The following is a 16,511-nucleotide window of genomic DNA, read 5'->3' as shown; positions in this document are numbered from 1 at the left end:
CTAGACCAATCTGGTGTGGTACATCATGTTGAAATAAGACTTCTGTAGTCTATAAAGTTATGAGATCAACATGAAATCCAACTAAAGCTTGGAGTACAAAGAATCTTTAGAAATTCATTTTTGCTTGAAAAGATTGAATTGAACCAGATACAGAACAAAAACTGCCTACAGAGAATGACATTGTGATATGATGAGAGGTTTAGATGACTTGGAAAAGCTAGAACAATGAACTGCAGCTCTTGGGTTTGAGGCCATTTCTTTGCTAAGAGAGTTAGGTTTCTCAAACTCATCGTTTTCATGTTTGATCCCTTCCAACATTGCAATTACATCTCTCATTGTAGGTCTTTCATCAGGGTTAGGGTTCACACATAGTAAAGCTATCCCCAGTACTTGAAGCATCTCTTCTGTTTGTGTGCCTGAATGTAGGAGTAGCTGTTGATCGACAATTGATGTGAAATCTCTGTGTTTTTCACGAAGTTCTTCATAAACCCAAGTGACAATGTGTTTGCCATCTGGGATTTGGGAATCAGTCGGTTCCATTCCCATTAGGACCTCTAGAAGCACAATCCCATAACTATATACATCACTCTTTTCTGTAATCTTCAAGCTATATCCATATTCTGCAATAAGGAATGAACCTTTATTATCCATATACAGTCAAGCATCTTCTACTGAGAGGATATCTTTGTAGGATTACATATTTGATGTAGTCATGATTAACAACTTCTTCTATAGCCCATGTCAAATTCAGGAAATCCATTCTTATATTTGCTTAAATAAGGTGCCCCTCCTCACAGAAAAAAAGTGTTTTTTTCAAGAAAGCGTACTTACCAGGAGCTATATAACCATATGATCCTGCTATTTTGTCTGAAGCTCTTGAAGAGTCTGGAGAACTTACTAGCTTTGCTAGACCAAAATCTGCGAGAAAAGCCTCAAACAGTGGACCAACCAAGATGTTGTTGGTCTTGATATCCCGATGAACAATTGGAGGGATACAATCATGGTGGAGATAAGCCAAACCTTGAGCTGCTCCCATTATGATATTGTACCTTGCATTCCAGTCTAGCAATATTTTCTTCTCATGGAGCAATCCTGCCAAACTCCCGTTACTTATATAATCAAACAAGAGCAGTCTGGTTTTTCCACTCTCACAACAACCTAGAAGCTTTACTATGTTTTTATGCCTAATTGATCCTAGTGTTGTGACTTCTGCAGAAAATAAGTCCCTTTGATGAATCTCCCCTTTCTTCTTCGGCCATAGTTTCTTTACAGCAATGACCTGTCTCGTTGGGGTCTCAACACGATAAACAACTCCTGAGCAACCTCTTCCCACAATGTTAGAGTCAGAAAGTTTTGTTACCACATCTTCTACTGTGAAGTTGAGCTTTTGAAATGGGGTGAAATCCCATTGAAGTCCTTTTTCTTCATCACTTTTCTCTAACATTGTTTCTCGAGCTCGCTTGTAGAAGATTGTTCCTGCAGTTACGATAATTGATGCAATGATGACAATGATCACAACAAGGATAGTCAGATTTCTGACGGATTTCCTTCTATGGATGTCTTCAGTGGATTGGCATTTGCTCTTGGTAAAACAGAGCTTCTCGTTACCAGCAAATGTTGCATTAGGAAGATCCTGAAAGAATCTAGTATTGGGAATGGAACCTGAAAAATTGTTGTATGAAACATTCAAAGAGACAAGATTGTCTAGGTTGCTGAGGACTTGAAGGCTTCCTACCAACATGTTGTGTGATATGTCCATGTTGTCAAGCTTTGAAAATTTTGAAAAGCTTTCCGGGATTGGTCCTGTTAAACAATTTGCACTCAGATTTAGGAGTATGTCTAGTTCCTGCAGATCACCAATTTCCTCTGGGATAGAACCAATGAGACTGTTGCTGCTCACATCAAGAAACTGCAAATTCTTACAGCGGCCTAGTGATCGAGGAATTGAACCAGAGATTTTATTTCCACTCAGCACAAGTTTGTTCAATGATGTGAGGTTACCTATGCTTTCGGGGATGTTACCTGATATCTGATTCATGGAAAGATCCAACACATTCACTTGAAGCAGAGACACAAAAGAAAGAGGGATAACTCCTTGAAGCTTGTTTCCATGCAAATCAACCATTTCCAACTGTTTGCAGTTTCCTATGTCTGGTGGGATTTTTCCAGTAAACTGATTTTTAGACAGCTCAAGAAACCTCAAATTCCCCAGCTTCCCAATTTCTGAGGGAATTTCACCATCTAACATGTTTGATACCAGTCGCAGTCTGGTTAAGCTGCTGCAATTGCCTATGTCAGCGGGAATTTTACCAGAAAGTTGATTCGAAATCAGCAGTAGCTTGGATAAATTCCTGAGATTGAATAGAGACCTTGGAACTGGCCCAGTGAGGGCATTATAAGAGAGGTCCAAATCTTGAAGTTTCTTGCAGTTGGCTAGCTCATTTGGTATCTCTCCTTGGAGCTGATTCTGCCAGGCAAAGAAGAGAGTGAGTTCTTTTAGTAGCCCAATGTCGGATGGAATCTCTCCAGAAATGCTGTTGTTGTCCAATCCAAGTTGCCTCAAGTTGGAGAAGTTGCCAATAAATCGTGGTATAACTCCAGTAATGTGGTTGTCTGACAAAAGAAGCCCCTCCAGTGTGGCTAGATTTTGGAAAGATGGAGGGATTCCTCCTGTCAGAGAATTTAGAGAGAGATCAATTGTTGTCAAACCTGAACAGTTTCCAAGAGCTCCAGGAATCGTTCCTCTTAGATTGTTCTGCCATAATAACAGCCTCTTGAGGTTTTTGAGAAAGCCAATTTGTCTTGGAATCTCTCCAGAGATTTGGTTTTGATAGATAAACAAATTCTCCAAGCTTGAGCAATTACCCAATTCTGGAGGGATGTAACCAGTGAGGTTTGCTGTGTATACGAAAAGAGTCTTGAGATTCTTCAGTGATCCTAAAGTAGGCGGAATCTGACCTGTAATTCCAGTATCTGCAAGTCCCAAAAAGCTTAGCCTTGTGCAGTTTGATATCTGAGCCGGAATTTCTCCATGAATTCCGAGGTTTCCACCTGCTCGAAAGATTTCAAGATCCGTTAACTGGCCGATTTCAATGGGGATTTTTCCAACAAGCTGGTTATCAAACAGTTCAAGCTGCTGCAGTTGGGTGCAGTTTCCTATTTCTTTTGGAATCTCTCCCTGCAAGTTGTTTGAGTTCAATGATAATTGCTGCAGTGCTGATAGTTTTCCGATTTCAGCTGGTATGATCCCCATCAGATTGTTGGAACTGAGGTCCAAAACAATGAGGGACGAAGAGTTCCCAACTGAGGATGGGATTTCACCAGTGAGATTGCCATTTGAGAGTACAAGAACCTTAAGGAAGTTGAAGGATAAGACCTGAGCTGGAAATGTGGTGGGAAGATAGATAGAGCTAATAGTAATCTCGGAAACAAATTCGTCGTCGGTGCATTTGATGTAATCCCACTTGCATGGAGTTCGGTCAGAGGGATTCCATGAAGAGAAGTAAGCAGCAGAAGAGGAAGAATTGAAGGTTGACAGCCATGTCAGGAGAGAAAGGCCTTCTTGGTTCAGAGCAGAGGTGGTGGAGAATAAGCATATCTTAAGGAACAAAAGGAATAAGGTAATAGCCTTGCTTGGCATGATGAGGTTTGTGCCCTCCTACTGCTAGTTTTCATCCTCTTCTACTGTAAGAACAAGTTGCATGAAATGATGTTTCTATCATAGTCATTGGGCCCCTGTCTCTCAGATTTCTTGCAATATAAAATGACTGAAAATCTCAACTTTTTTTTTCCTTACTGAGGTTGAACAAGAATGCCCATCTCAGCAATTTTGGCACCTTATGACAGCCCAGACAAGCTGAATGGAACTAATGTGCCAAGTGCTCTAAATATATGTTCCCGCAATTTTCTGTTATTTCCATCCTAAGCCAAGACCTTTTCTTCTCCACCTGTTCCGAATAAATCTTTCTTGCCCGCAACTGACTCGTTTCTATCTTTAGCTGTTCTGCTATGAAATATTGTCGAAATTGTTTCAGCAAATCTTTGAGTAAGAACTACAACGACTACGTTTCATGTGTCTTCCTAGTCGTAATGTTTGTTTGTCGTATTTGCTATTTTATTATCTGAAGTTGTCATCTTATGTAACTTGAGACTTGATCTCAACGATAGAATAGTAGATGAAATATAAAAGTCGAATACAACATACAGAACCAACAACCTTGAATTTTACTACTGTACAAATTACAGTTCTCTTGTGAGATAATCTGTCCAAGAAAATAATTTGGCACCATACAGATGTGAAGACCCCAGAGCAAAAGTGTTAGAAGACATGAAAATCTGCTTTTTGTGGGAAAAGGTTGGCCTTACAACGAGAGGTGAGATCAAAGTACAGCACTCCTAGTCCTCAACAAAAGAAGCCCATTCTTGCTTTCCCACATGCATGAACCTTCCCAAGACACCTTTGTCACTTTCTGTTTAGTTTTATGTCTGTCTGATAATGGGGTTGGCCAAGAAGATCACAGTATCTTTGCAAAAGCTTCTCTGCTAATAAGTCTGTTTGTTTGCTTCAACTGTGATTGATTAATGCAATTTAGTGTGCTGATATTTAGGTGATTGATGGTATGAGCTTGATGTGAGGTGGGAATGGAAGACTGAGTGTGGGGCAAAGGGATGCCTCCACCATGTGTGCTGACAGCTAAACTATATTTGCAATTATCCCATTTGGATTGTTTCCTGATATCAACTCTTCATTCTTTCCGGTGGTTTAAAAGCGACTCTGAAGGCAACATTTACTGTCTGTGTATGTGCGTGCAAGCGCACGCGCAACAATTGCTTAATAATTTTTTTTTTTTTTTTAATATAAAAAAATTTGTCAAAGTTAACTACATAGCAATAATTACATCACACTTTCGAAATACAGTTTAAAATGAATGATCAATAAAAAATAATATTTATAATGTAATTGATAGGTTAAATTTAACTTTTATTCAGAAAATCCCAGAGAAGAAAGTTTATGTGAATATGTGGACGATGGCTTAGGCCCAGCATGGCCCTGCTAAGCGAGAAATTGGGCTACCAAATCCAGTCGGAACTATGGGCTTGAATCAATTTGTCAAGGAAATTTTATACTAAATGCAGATGAAAAAATTTAATTCAGCTTTCAGCCTGCGCAAACATTGTTCAATGAAATTCCAGCGAAACCTTGGAGGATCTTCCGACCTATTTTTTACTGCACATAATGGTGTCATACAACGTTGATGTCCTAGTTTAATGATTAAAGTTAAAGTTGAGGTCTCATATATAAATTTAAGATTATAGATTTTAGTTTTGTCGAGTGTGTGTATATATTTTACTTTGCGTGAGTTATTATACATACAAATCTGTATTGATTGAATAGAGATATTTTTCAATTTATCGAATTGAGTTATTATAATTTATTTACCGTTATTAGTTAAAATAATATGAAACCAATGTGATAGAAGATCTCAACAGAAAAAAAAAAAAATACTGTATTATGTGTTGTGATGACTAATATTAGAGTATCTCCATACATCTCTCTTCTTCTCTTCTTCTGTCCTTTCTCTCTTGTACCAAGGATGCTAATATTACTAAAATATCCTTATATGTACTATGCACATAGAGGGATGTTGGTCACAGATTAGGCATCAATTACATATGTACAACATGCTTTACAGCTAAAGGATAAACACTTCCTTCACTGATTATGACATTTGTGATAATCACTACTTAATTCTGAGTTGGTGTCCATTTAATTACACTCTCCACTTGCTTCTTGCAATTTGCAGTACTGTGTATCTCTACCCCACCCAGGAAACAGAATTTGTGAATGGGGGGTCCTTGATTCTTAATTCCCACGACACCACTATTCTCAATCATGCACATCACACACTACCATCAATCTCTAGGAGAAAATTGAGGATGCTGTCTGTTTCTGTCTAGATGGACTTTGTTATACATTGTTTGATGTTCAACCTTTGAAATTCACAAGGACTTATGCTGTAGTTTCATTGATTTGTCTTATTTTTTTCTGAATTTTCAATCCCATAGATTTGGCGCCCATCTTTTTATTATAGGGTTTCTCGCTTAAATAATACTATATGACTAAAGAACTCAAGTGCAGACATCGATATATATATATATATATGTATATATCGCTAGCGTAGGGCGGCTGCTCCTACTGCATTGGCCCCCCTACTTCTCTTAGAAGCCAATGCCACGTCTTCAAATGTGACAGCTCTAGAGATGGATGTGTGTTGTATGTGACCACAAGTAGATTTTGAACATGTGATTAGTATGATATTTCTTAAACTCTTAGGCCTATATTTGAGAAGGTCATTTTCTGAGGTTTGCTACCTGTTTTTAATTCGTGCACGTAGTTTTCTTGTATTTTGTAATGATGAATTCTTCCTTCATTGTTCAATCCAATCATGTCAACTTATGACCAAAATTATAAATTTAGTCCAATTGAATAAAGCTTATTTTAAAAGTAATTCTCTACTTTTTTTGATTTTTTACAAAAGTCCCTTCTTTCATTTAATTTGATTGAATGAGGACAAACTAGTTGCATAGTTGGACATTTTCGTATTTCGTTGTTATTATTTTGCAAACTTAGTCCTGTACGTATTCTATAGAATTAAGTTTGCAAAACGGCATGTGTTGAAAATGACCAACTGTGCAATTAACTTGTCGCCATTCCATCAAATTTTTAACGAAAAGTGCAGGATTGTTATTGAAGTAGGCTTAGCCAACAGGATTAAATTTACAATTTTATCTAAATATGTGTTGATTATTGAGTTCTAGATGCTTATTCCAAATTACGACGGTGCTTTAATTAAGTGAAGTGGTCTGAACATCGGCATCAATATTAAATGTATAATAAAAACAAAAATATAAAAAGATATATAAGATGAATTTTTCATGAATGAGGGAGAACTTAGCATAGGTAATCAAAAACATTATATCAATTAATTATTTATTTATTTTTGCATCATATCAAACACTTTTTCTATTTCTATGTAAAGTACTATACTTGGTCCCACAAAGGAATTTCAACTCATTTCCTTTCTTGTGACTTTGCCTTAGTTTCTTTTCGCTTAGATCTGAAAGGGAAAGGGAGCAGGGAACCATAATTGTTTTAATTCGGAGTTGATTTGGTCATATTTAAATTAAGTATATGATGAGTATAATTAAAAAAATAATTAATTACATAATAACGATATATTTTAGTCTTAGTGTCCCTCACCTAAAACCCAAACTCATTAGTAAGCGCATTTGCACCCTAACAATCTTATTAATCAATGAATTATTAATAAGACTGTTAGGGTGCAAATGCGCTTATTAATGAGTCCGGATTTTAGGTGGAAACTAAGGCTAAAATATCCACAAAGAAAACTGAAAAACGTGCTTCCTATAAATTGCAATTAGTAACCCCATGTGCCATAATTATTTCAATCACTACATAGTCACCAAAAATTGAAATAAAGGGACAAAATTTCATTATTTTCTCATATATATATATATATATATATATATATATAGACATCATTATATTTTGCCACAAGTCTCTTTCAGAGAAATGTGACATTTAACTCCCAAGAATTGAACCCCCCCCCCCCCCAACCCCAAAAAAAAAGAAAAGAAAAAGAAAAATTAGTAAGTTAAGAAAATATCAAGGTCTAGAGAAAAATTCATTAGGCATACAGATCAAATGATCCCCAATTATCGCTTACTAGATTTGCAGAAAATCTGAGCTGTTCATCATTTGTGATAAACCCAAATGAATCTTGGAGCTGCATCATTGATTGTTGATCCTCGAAACCTGGTAAATCTGTGCCCTCTGACCACAACATATCTGCTGAGAGTTCATCACCCAGTGCTATACCCTGCTGCACCTGATCAAAAGCATTGTAATCTTGGTACACAAAATCCTGACCATTGAACTGATCATGATCTTCATGCATGGAGAATTCATGAGGAATCACTTGCTGTATCTGATCATCTCCTCCACTGATTAAATCCACCGCCCCTTTCTGATACTGATCAAACATTGCCATATCTTCCATCTGGCCATCCAAATCCAACGGGCTCGCCTGCACATTATGATCAGATGATCCACTGCTAGCTCCAGGGCTACAAGATGACTCCTCATTCTCCCCATTCTGGTTCACATACTTTGCAAACACTGCGGCCAGATCGATATCCAGCCCGCTTTCCGATTCATTAGAACTGGACCCCATGCACACCGGGCTAAGAGCTGGGGCCGTGCAATTCGTGCCCCCCACTTGCTTGGTGGCCCTAGCACGGCGGCTCTTCCGGCAACCCCCACCGATCGGGACATTCCTCAAGGAGCCACCCTTGGTCCAGTACCTCCGGCATCCCTTGCAGAAATAACGAGGCTGAGAGAGGCTGTAGTTGTTGTAGTAGCAAAATTTGGTATTGGTGGAAGCACATCTAGGACAATTTGGTGCTATCTCAATGTTGTTGTACTTCCACTTGGATGTGGTTCTATCCATGACCAATGGCCTAATTGTTGGTGGGCACTCCAAGATTGAGTACTCACTAGTGGTTGCAGTACTAGTGAACATTCTTCTTACAAAGATGGAATTCTTAATCAAGAAAATTTTGAGGTTGGGATGATAGGGAAGAATTTGGACTAATGTGAAGTGTGGTTGAGGTAAGAAGATAGCTTGGAGGGAATATATATAGATGTATGGTTGTACAAATGTAGATGCATGTGGAGTGATCATATATAGAGGGTGGGGTGGGGGGTTGGTGGTGGTTAGTGTGTGTAAATGTGATGATCAGTGTAACAATGAGTGAAATGGGGTAATTAGGGAGAGAGAGGGGAGGGGAGAGCGTGGGCGGTTAGCGAGCCGTTAGGACCAAGAAAGGGGTTCACATGTGATGCAAGATCGCATGTTAAGAGATGTCATAAATCAATTATATATGGGAAAGGGTTTTACGTTTGGGTAATGTGTCATTCCTTGATTGGGTGTGTGTGAGCGTGATTGATGTTCATTAGTCAATGCCCATTTCCTTGTCATTCCCGTTTCTGCTCTTAAAATTACCCATTCTATATATTGTTTTTTAACACTCACACACTTAATATATTCAAAATTTAAATACGAAAAGAAATATATATTTGAATTATTGAGCTGTCCCGCGGTGAACCTGTGGTTTAAGAATAGAGGACAAAAATGCAATTTTCATTTATAGCTTCAGAGCCCATGAAAAAGGAAATGGGGGTGGGGAAAATGCGGCGCATATGACTCGTCTAGGGATCAACAAAGAATTATTGTAATAAAGAGTTGATTAGGAATTGTATTAAGTTGAGGAGAAACGGTGCATTCCACGTGCCCTTCGCCCTACGTGTCCTCAATTTCCCTTCATTTTTATTAATTAATTAATTAAACTCCTACCAAAATTATTGTTTTTATAGGTTAAAAAGATGTGGGTCTTGAATTCAGTGTGGTATGTGAGTTAATCCAAACTTCACGTCATTCCTCTAATCAAATTGCTTAATTAATCCCGCGTTCGTTCATTTCAAAGTCAACCTATTCATTCCTAAATTAAATACTCTAAAGTCAATCTGAATTTTCCTATCCCTGATTTCATTTAATTATACTATTTTTATTATTATTTAAAAAATTATTGATATCCTTAATAATAATATCCATCTATTAATTAATCTATTTTTTTTAGCTTTCGTTAAATTTTTATTCAAATTTTATATTGAATGCTTCAAAATGTCATTTTGGATTCTAAATTATAATTATATATATGTTTTGAAATGTTTATACTTTTTATAGGAATAATTACACGTAAATTCTGTATGGTTTGAGAAATTACATTTAGTACTCATAATATTTATTTTTATTTAACAAATAAATCCCATAATTAGTTAGAATTTACTTATATTAAAAAAAAAATTGAATGAAAATTGATATTTACCTTCAATTGACTTATTAACAACTTATTACGGGTGAAACAAATATTTCTATCAACGGTTACTTTCTATCCAATGATCATAAATCAAGAACAATATGTACTACAATTAATTACACTGGAAAAATGTTGAACGAGGGGTATAATTAAAAAGTTTTATAACTGTTTTTGGTTGACATCAGTATTTTCCATCCAAATTCTTACAGAATCAGTTAGTTGTAAATGGAGAATATTTGGAGGATGTATGTGTAATTTTGAAACTTTAAAAAAAAAGAAAATATATATATAATTTGTATTTTCGGAAGGAATTTAAGTGTAATTAACCATTATAATTAATGAGTAACTCTCTGGAGATAGGTTTGGATTAGGTTTTACAGCAATCTCTTGTTGCTATCATTCCTACTCTTAACCAGGCAAATACTCAATGTGATTGCATGATAGCTTTCACTCCCCCTTTTCCAGTTTCACACACGAGTTAAATTCTTGCAAAGACAACAAGGAATGGTCAATTATTAGTTGTGGGAAGTCTTTTATGGGCACTGGTAATTCACGAGGACAACACGATTTCATGTGGGTGTTTTGGGTCGTTTTCACCCATGATATACATACATATATATATATATACACACACGCGCACGAGGAGAAAGAAGAAGAAGACGAAGCAGCAGCAGCGTGCTCGACAGGCGCCCGATATATATCTTACACGCCTCAAATCATAACTAATATTTCCCACAACATGTCATAGCAAAGTGCCCATTTCTTGATTCCTCATTTTTCCAGTTGGGGAAGGTGAAAAGATGTGATGTGCAATAGAGGCCCCCATGTTCAATGTGTTGAAATTCACTTTTGTTACTATGAAAAGGTTTAAGGGTTCTTGCATGTGGGAGTTGTTGGTCTAGATGTGGCTTTGTAGGGAGGCCCCTAATTCATGAGATGTTATGAGGGTACTACTATATGCTTGCAATTAGGTCATCTCATTCAAGTCTTGACATTCTTGGATGCTAAAATCCCTCCTTGTAGTGTCAATTCACTTGTTGAAATTTTTTAAAATTTAAAATCTTCAGGAAATTGGGTTATTTTTCAGCGTTAAATGGATCGTTACCATGAGAGTTTTACTAAAAAGAAAAATTAGGATTCCTTATACTCTAAATCACCGTAACTTAAAAATTATAGTAAATCAATAATAATCTTTCACAGTCAAACAAAATCAATTTGAAAATTTAAATTTTGGTTACGGTTAATTAACATCCGCTATGGTCTTACCTATGACAAAACTATTTTTAATTGTAGTAAATGTTTTAACCTCACTTACAAAAACAATAATTAATGGTCGTTGTGTAGTCATAGTATTAATTAATATCCACCTCAATTTTTTAATTTTGAGCCTGATAATGAACTAGAATGGAAAGTCATATTCTTGGAGTGTTTTAATATTTGCATTTGGAAGTTTGAGCCCCCCCCCCCCCCCCCCCCCTCTTCAAGATAGTTTAATAGTAGAATTAAAGATATTAGATAAACTATTGTGTGAACTTAGGATAGAAATAAAAATAAAGCTTACGCTTCTGGGCTTTTCCACAGCTTTAAGCCCGTAATATAATTACTATACGCTCCCTTAAGCTTTAGCATAATTATTAATACTATTTTTTTTTAAAAAATTATTAATACCAACATGATATTTGATACAATTATGTATTTTTTCATGGGGGATTGAATTGTGAATTTCATCTTTACTATATTTTTTTTAAAAGTTAAAGAAATAGTAAAATTATAATTTATAGTCCACAAGAGTATTTTGATTAGTTTACCACAAAAAATGAATGAAAACATAATGGAGGTTAATAGATTGAACTAAATGTTAAGTGATCGTTCAAATTAGGGAATATTGATAATTTTTAAAAAAATAAAAAATATTTATAATTATGTCAAATTTTAAAAAAGTTCGGTATAATTTAACCAAGAGCACGTGACAGCTTTAATAGGCCAACGTATATATATGGGCTTAAATAGGACAATGAAGCAACTCTTATAACCTCAAATCAGAGATTGCTTTCAGAACAAGCGCAATGACATGAAGCCCAAGTCAATTGGCTTTCATCTCTTGTTTGAATTAGTTCTGAAAATCTATCATTGATTATCACATACTTCTTGACATGAAAATACATTTTAGTGGCAGAGGACTTGTGGAGGATGCATTTAAACGAAGGATGATCAAGTAAAATTTGATGGTGTGGTTAGGTTGATTAATGTTGCAATAAGTTATTCAGCTTTGATGGAAAGAAAGAAAATCAGCGAAATTCATGTGGTCTGCTCATTGATCAACTGCTTCTGGCTTGTAGTTCATGAACAATGCATCCGATTACTGTTGAATAGATTATTTTGAAGCAGAAAAAGTTACCAACTCTGATTATTTAGGAAGATGAGGAAATGGAAATAACATCAGTGGAGCTGCCAACTTTTGGTATCTGAATGAGAGGTTATTATGCCTCGTTCCGTAGTTTCATTCTTCTGAGGAGTATATAGGTCAGCATCCGGTACCCTATAATCATCGCCAAAATCGCTGCAGCTTCAGTTCCACCGTAGCCAAGCCTTTCTGCCTTGATGAAGGCAGAGTCGCAAATTACTGATCTTGGTGGCCCTCCTACGCAACTGTACTGAACTTTCAAAAGTAACCTGTATGTGTGGTAGTTCAAAGATACGTACCGAATCCAGGACATAAACCGAGGGACTTTCTGCACCGTATGCATGGAAAAGAACTTGATAAGTATACTATCATCAATTCTTGTAGGCTGATTAATCAGTTGAAAGAATTCAAGGATTGTATGCATCCATGGTACCTTAATGAAGAAACCACCAGATAACATGAATGCCATGACAGTAATGGAAGCTAATGTCGTTGCTTTCTTAACGTCCATGAACGCTGCACCTATGGCTAGTCCTAATCCCTGGAAAAAGGTTTCAGATGGAAAGAGTTGATAGCGAGATTATGGCGTTTGTGATAGATGTGGACGTATGCTTTTGTCTTACCTGAGCAGCAATAATGCTGAGAAAAATGGAAAGGAGAGTTAGGAAAAAGGCAGGTAACGTCAGCTTCAGTCCGACCATGAAATAGATGATTGTAAGGAATACAATGGGCAACAGGAGATCCAAAGGAAGATCACTGGTGTTTCTGGCTATAAGATACGCGCTGAGTTTGTACATGCCGACTGATCTCTCCTTAGCCAACATTGTCCTCTCTTGTGGGAATGTGAAAATGGCTGTAAAAACTGGAAAGAAGGCCCAAAATACTGAAATAAAGAACAGTAGTCCTGCCTGCATTTACTCCATGGTAAAAAGTTTAGAATGATATTAACTGCTCAATCCAAATCTTAAAATGTTGTTTTTACTGTTTCAAACTGTACCACACTTGCCTGATCTTGAACTCTCATGGTCGATGAAGCATCTGAATTCCACCAAAGTAATCCCACAATAACTGCTGTTGATATGACTTGAACAACTCGAACGGTGCTTAAATACTCGTGGCGCCTCTCCTTGAGGCCTCTTTGAAAGAGAATAGAGAACTGTGCACTCCAAGTTGCTCCCCATTCTTCTGCGCTACGCCTATTCTGAGTGATGATAACAGGTCTACCTATTCGTATTTTCTCCATGTTAGAAGCTCGTAATTCATAAGCCCCCAAAAGATACTGCAAAAACAAGTCATTCAGATGATAATATTTGAATAGAAGTGATACTGCAAGATACTATCTTTTTATAGTGGTAGAGTTTTTCTTGTTTTACCTCATGGACATCAACAGGTGAAGGCCCTCCATCTTTACACTCGAAACATTCACCTCCAGGTAAAAACTTATCCTCCAGCTCTGAAGGAATGGACTTGTCCTTAATATTACCATTGGCAAGATCAATCAGGAACTCTGCTGGAGTCATAGCAGTAAGCGGAGAGCAGCCGATGGATGAAAAGTACAACATTGCTTCTGAGGCTTTTCCAAAGTACAATGAGCATCCATTGCTCAAGAGAATTAACTTGTCGAATTTACTGAATAGTCTACTCGAGGGCTGATGTATTGTGGTCACCACTGTCTTCCCAGCCTATCAAATGGAGAAAAAGGAAAAATAGATGTTGATGATCAGAATTTCTTTCTCATGGAAATGGTATGAGGAATAATTACCTGAGCAATGTTACGGAGCATCTGAATGATACGAAGGGCTGTGGTGGAATCCAAGCCAGACGTTGGTTCATCCAAGAAAAGAAGTGAAGGATTGAGCAGAATTTCATTGCCAATGCATACTCGTTTTCTTTCTCCTCCCGACACTCCTCGCACGAACGTTCCACCAATCATTGTGTTTTGGCACCTACAACAGCGGCAACCTCAGATTACTTGAATCAATGATGATGAAAGTATTTATCAAATGTATCAAATTATCAAGAGAGTACCTTTCGAGGCCTAGCTCTGAGATGACACTCATTGCCCTTGCTTTCTTCTGTTCTCTCGACAATGTGTTGGGAAGACGAAGCAACGCAGAGTAAGTTAACGTCTCCCTCACCGTCAGGTGAGGAAACGCAATATCATCTTGCAGGACAAATCCAATCCTTTTTATCATCATAAAATCATTTCCATCAGCAAAAACAGGTTCTTGAACTAAATTGTCAGGCTAAAAAGAAAACGTGATTTGCCTATTTACCTGTGCTTCAACGATGTCGTGTATAACTGATCATTGTAAGTAATGGTTCCTCCACTATTCTTCACTCTCCCACTGAGAACATTCAGTAGAGTGGTTTTGCCACCCCCTGAAGGTCCCATGAGAGCAAGAACTTCTCCAGGGCATACTGAACCACTTACCCCTTGCAGTATGCTTTTCTCTACACCTGAGTTCCTGTTTCCCTTCAACTTTACTTTGTGATTTACATCTTCAAACTGTGATAGAAGAAATAAAGTTCTCATCAGCACAATTTTCGCTCTGTGAGACGATCGATAATGATGATTTACCTTCAGATAAATGCGAAATGGAGGCTCAATCTGTATTTTCCTCCAACTGCATGAATCAGAATCCTCCTCACCAGTTGGGGAGGATACACCTGATGATCACAAATCAATAGGTCTTGTAAGCCTTATATCAACGGCAACACGCTGTATCAGCAATAAGTGTTTCAGAACTTCCTGAAAAAGTCAAGAAATGTCTCACCTGATCTGGGATTTCTTAGTGTTATAACATCAGTCACACTTTCTGGAGGCAATGACGATTCATAAATGGATGAGAGGAAGCGTATTTCATCATCGCTGTCGGAATTACTTAAAAATGTACTCGTCCCCTCAAAGCTGCCAGCGACACGGTTAATCAATTCATCAATATTTAGTAACAGGTGAGAACTGAATGACTTAGTTTTGCGCATAGGTTTTTCCTTCTGTGATTCCTTATTTAGATCAAAGCTTCTCATCTTTACTAGAGTTTTTCTAGTCATTACATCATCCTCCTTTTCTGCTAGCTCCATGTTCTTTACATAATATGCACTTGTTGAATCTGTCGCAGCATTTTCAAAAAGACCAGCTTCATCAATCTTGGCAAAGTTCTCAGACAAGTCAATCGCAACTTTGTTCTCCATCGGTGCTGTAACTCCTCCAAACTGCTAACTGCATTATGAAAATAAAGTCTATAAGAAATATTCAATATCAAAGTACACCATCCATATAAATTGTTTTCCGTGTCAAATTAAAAACCTACAGTTCTTTTCTTAAGTATCATTAATTAGAAAGCAACAAATAACCAAGAACTTGAAAATTATGGCAAAAGATGGCATTTTGTTTTCTTTGGGTATGCAAAAAGATAAGCGAAGAAGGGCATGTAATAGGACAGTTGAGTAAACAGAGCATTTTACGTACGTTGCACCAATGTGTAGCTCACACAAAGGGAAGAATACGTTGACACCTTGAACGAAGCTTGAGGACATCCATGTTAATATAGGACCATATGTCGAAAGTGAAAGTTCACTCTATCCTGACTTCTCATTTTCTTGCAACACATCCAAAATGGAGCAACCAGACAACACCGACTTCACTCATATGCTTTTAGGCGAGGACAGTGAAAGTTTTGTTTTCGTTTTCTCCTGTTAAATTATAGCTTTGAGTGAAATGAATTTTCTATTTCAAATTCTATTACATCTTATGTTGTATAAATTTGTACACGCAGTGTGTATGTAATAAATGGAATAGAAGATGCAATAAGATTTGGAACGGAGACAGACCATAGTATACTGCAAGGACAAGCGAAACTATAAAGCAATAATACAAACGCATACTTTCGATCATCAACCTTGATTATCTGATTTCTTTGTTCATTCGGCTTTCAACCTTGTTGATCAGTTAACAATACTTTCAGATTCTGTTCACGTAAAGATAGTCTGTGACATCAATGCAAGAAGAAACATGTGAATAGACTCAACGTTCACAATTCTCATGCAGTTTTCAGTGAGCAGTGGTTTGATGTTAATGTAAACCTAAATACTCACCAGGAACATGTACATGTACCTAACTGGTACGACGTACATGGTCCTGATA

At 37.0% G+C, this 16,511-nt stretch overlaps 3 protein-coding genes across 3 annotated transcripts; all 3 read right to left on the bottom strand.

Moving 5' to 3' along the window:
* Nucleotides 1–94: 94 nt before the first annotated feature.
* Nucleotides 95–3,643, bottom strand: LOC105179713 (uncharacterized). The gene is made up of 2 exons (XM_011103370.3): nucleotides 832–3,643; nucleotides 95–620 (listed from the first exon to the last, which is right to left on the bottom strand). Exons 1-2 carry the CDS (start codon nucleotides 3,638–3,640, stop codon nucleotides 166–168), a joined length of 3,264 nt encoding a protein of 1,087 aa, XP_011101672.1. The 5' UTR covers nucleotides 3,641–3,643; the 3' UTR covers nucleotides 95–165.
* A 4,029-nt stretch (nucleotides 3,644–7,672) lies between these two features.
* On the bottom strand, nucleotides 7,673–8,853 carry LOC105155434 (uncharacterized). The gene is given in 2 exon segments (XM_011071310.2): nucleotides 7,673–7,711; nucleotides 7,713–8,853. Coding segments are annotated over 2 exon segments (1,077 nt in total). The 5' UTR covers nucleotides 8,766–8,853; the 3' UTR covers nucleotides 7,673–7,687.
* A 3,321-nt stretch (nucleotides 8,854–12,174) lies between these two features.
* LOC105179700 (ABC transporter G family member 22) lies at nucleotides 12,175–15,938 on the bottom strand. The gene is made up of 11 exons (XM_088876977.1): nucleotides 15,837–15,938; nucleotides 15,142–15,587; nucleotides 14,946–15,034; nucleotides 14,641–14,873; nucleotides 14,393–14,548; nucleotides 14,127–14,310; nucleotides 13,738–14,046; nucleotides 13,367–13,643; nucleotides 12,988–13,268; nucleotides 12,798–12,905; nucleotides 12,175–12,692 (listed from the first exon to the last, which is right to left on the bottom strand). The coding sequence occupies exons 2-11, from the start codon at nucleotides 15,557–15,559 to the stop codon at nucleotides 12,441–12,443; spliced, it is 2,307 nt and encodes a 768-aa protein (XP_088733103.1). The 5' UTR covers nucleotides 15,560–15,587; nucleotides 15,837–15,938; the 3' UTR covers nucleotides 12,175–12,440.
* Between the last annotated feature and the right edge of the window lie 573 nt (nucleotides 15,939–16,511).

Source organism: Sesamum indicum, linkage group LG2 (assembly GCF_026168435.1).
Source record: "Sesamum indicum cultivar Baizhima isolate 11 linkage group LG2, ASM2616843v1, whole genome shotgun sequence".
NCBI classification, from domain to species: Eukaryota; Viridiplantae; Streptophyta; class Magnoliopsida; order Lamiales; family Pedaliaceae; genus Sesamum; species Sesamum indicum.
The sequence above is the reverse complement of the archived record's forward strand: the minus strand, read 5'-3'. Positions and strand labels throughout refer to the sequence as shown.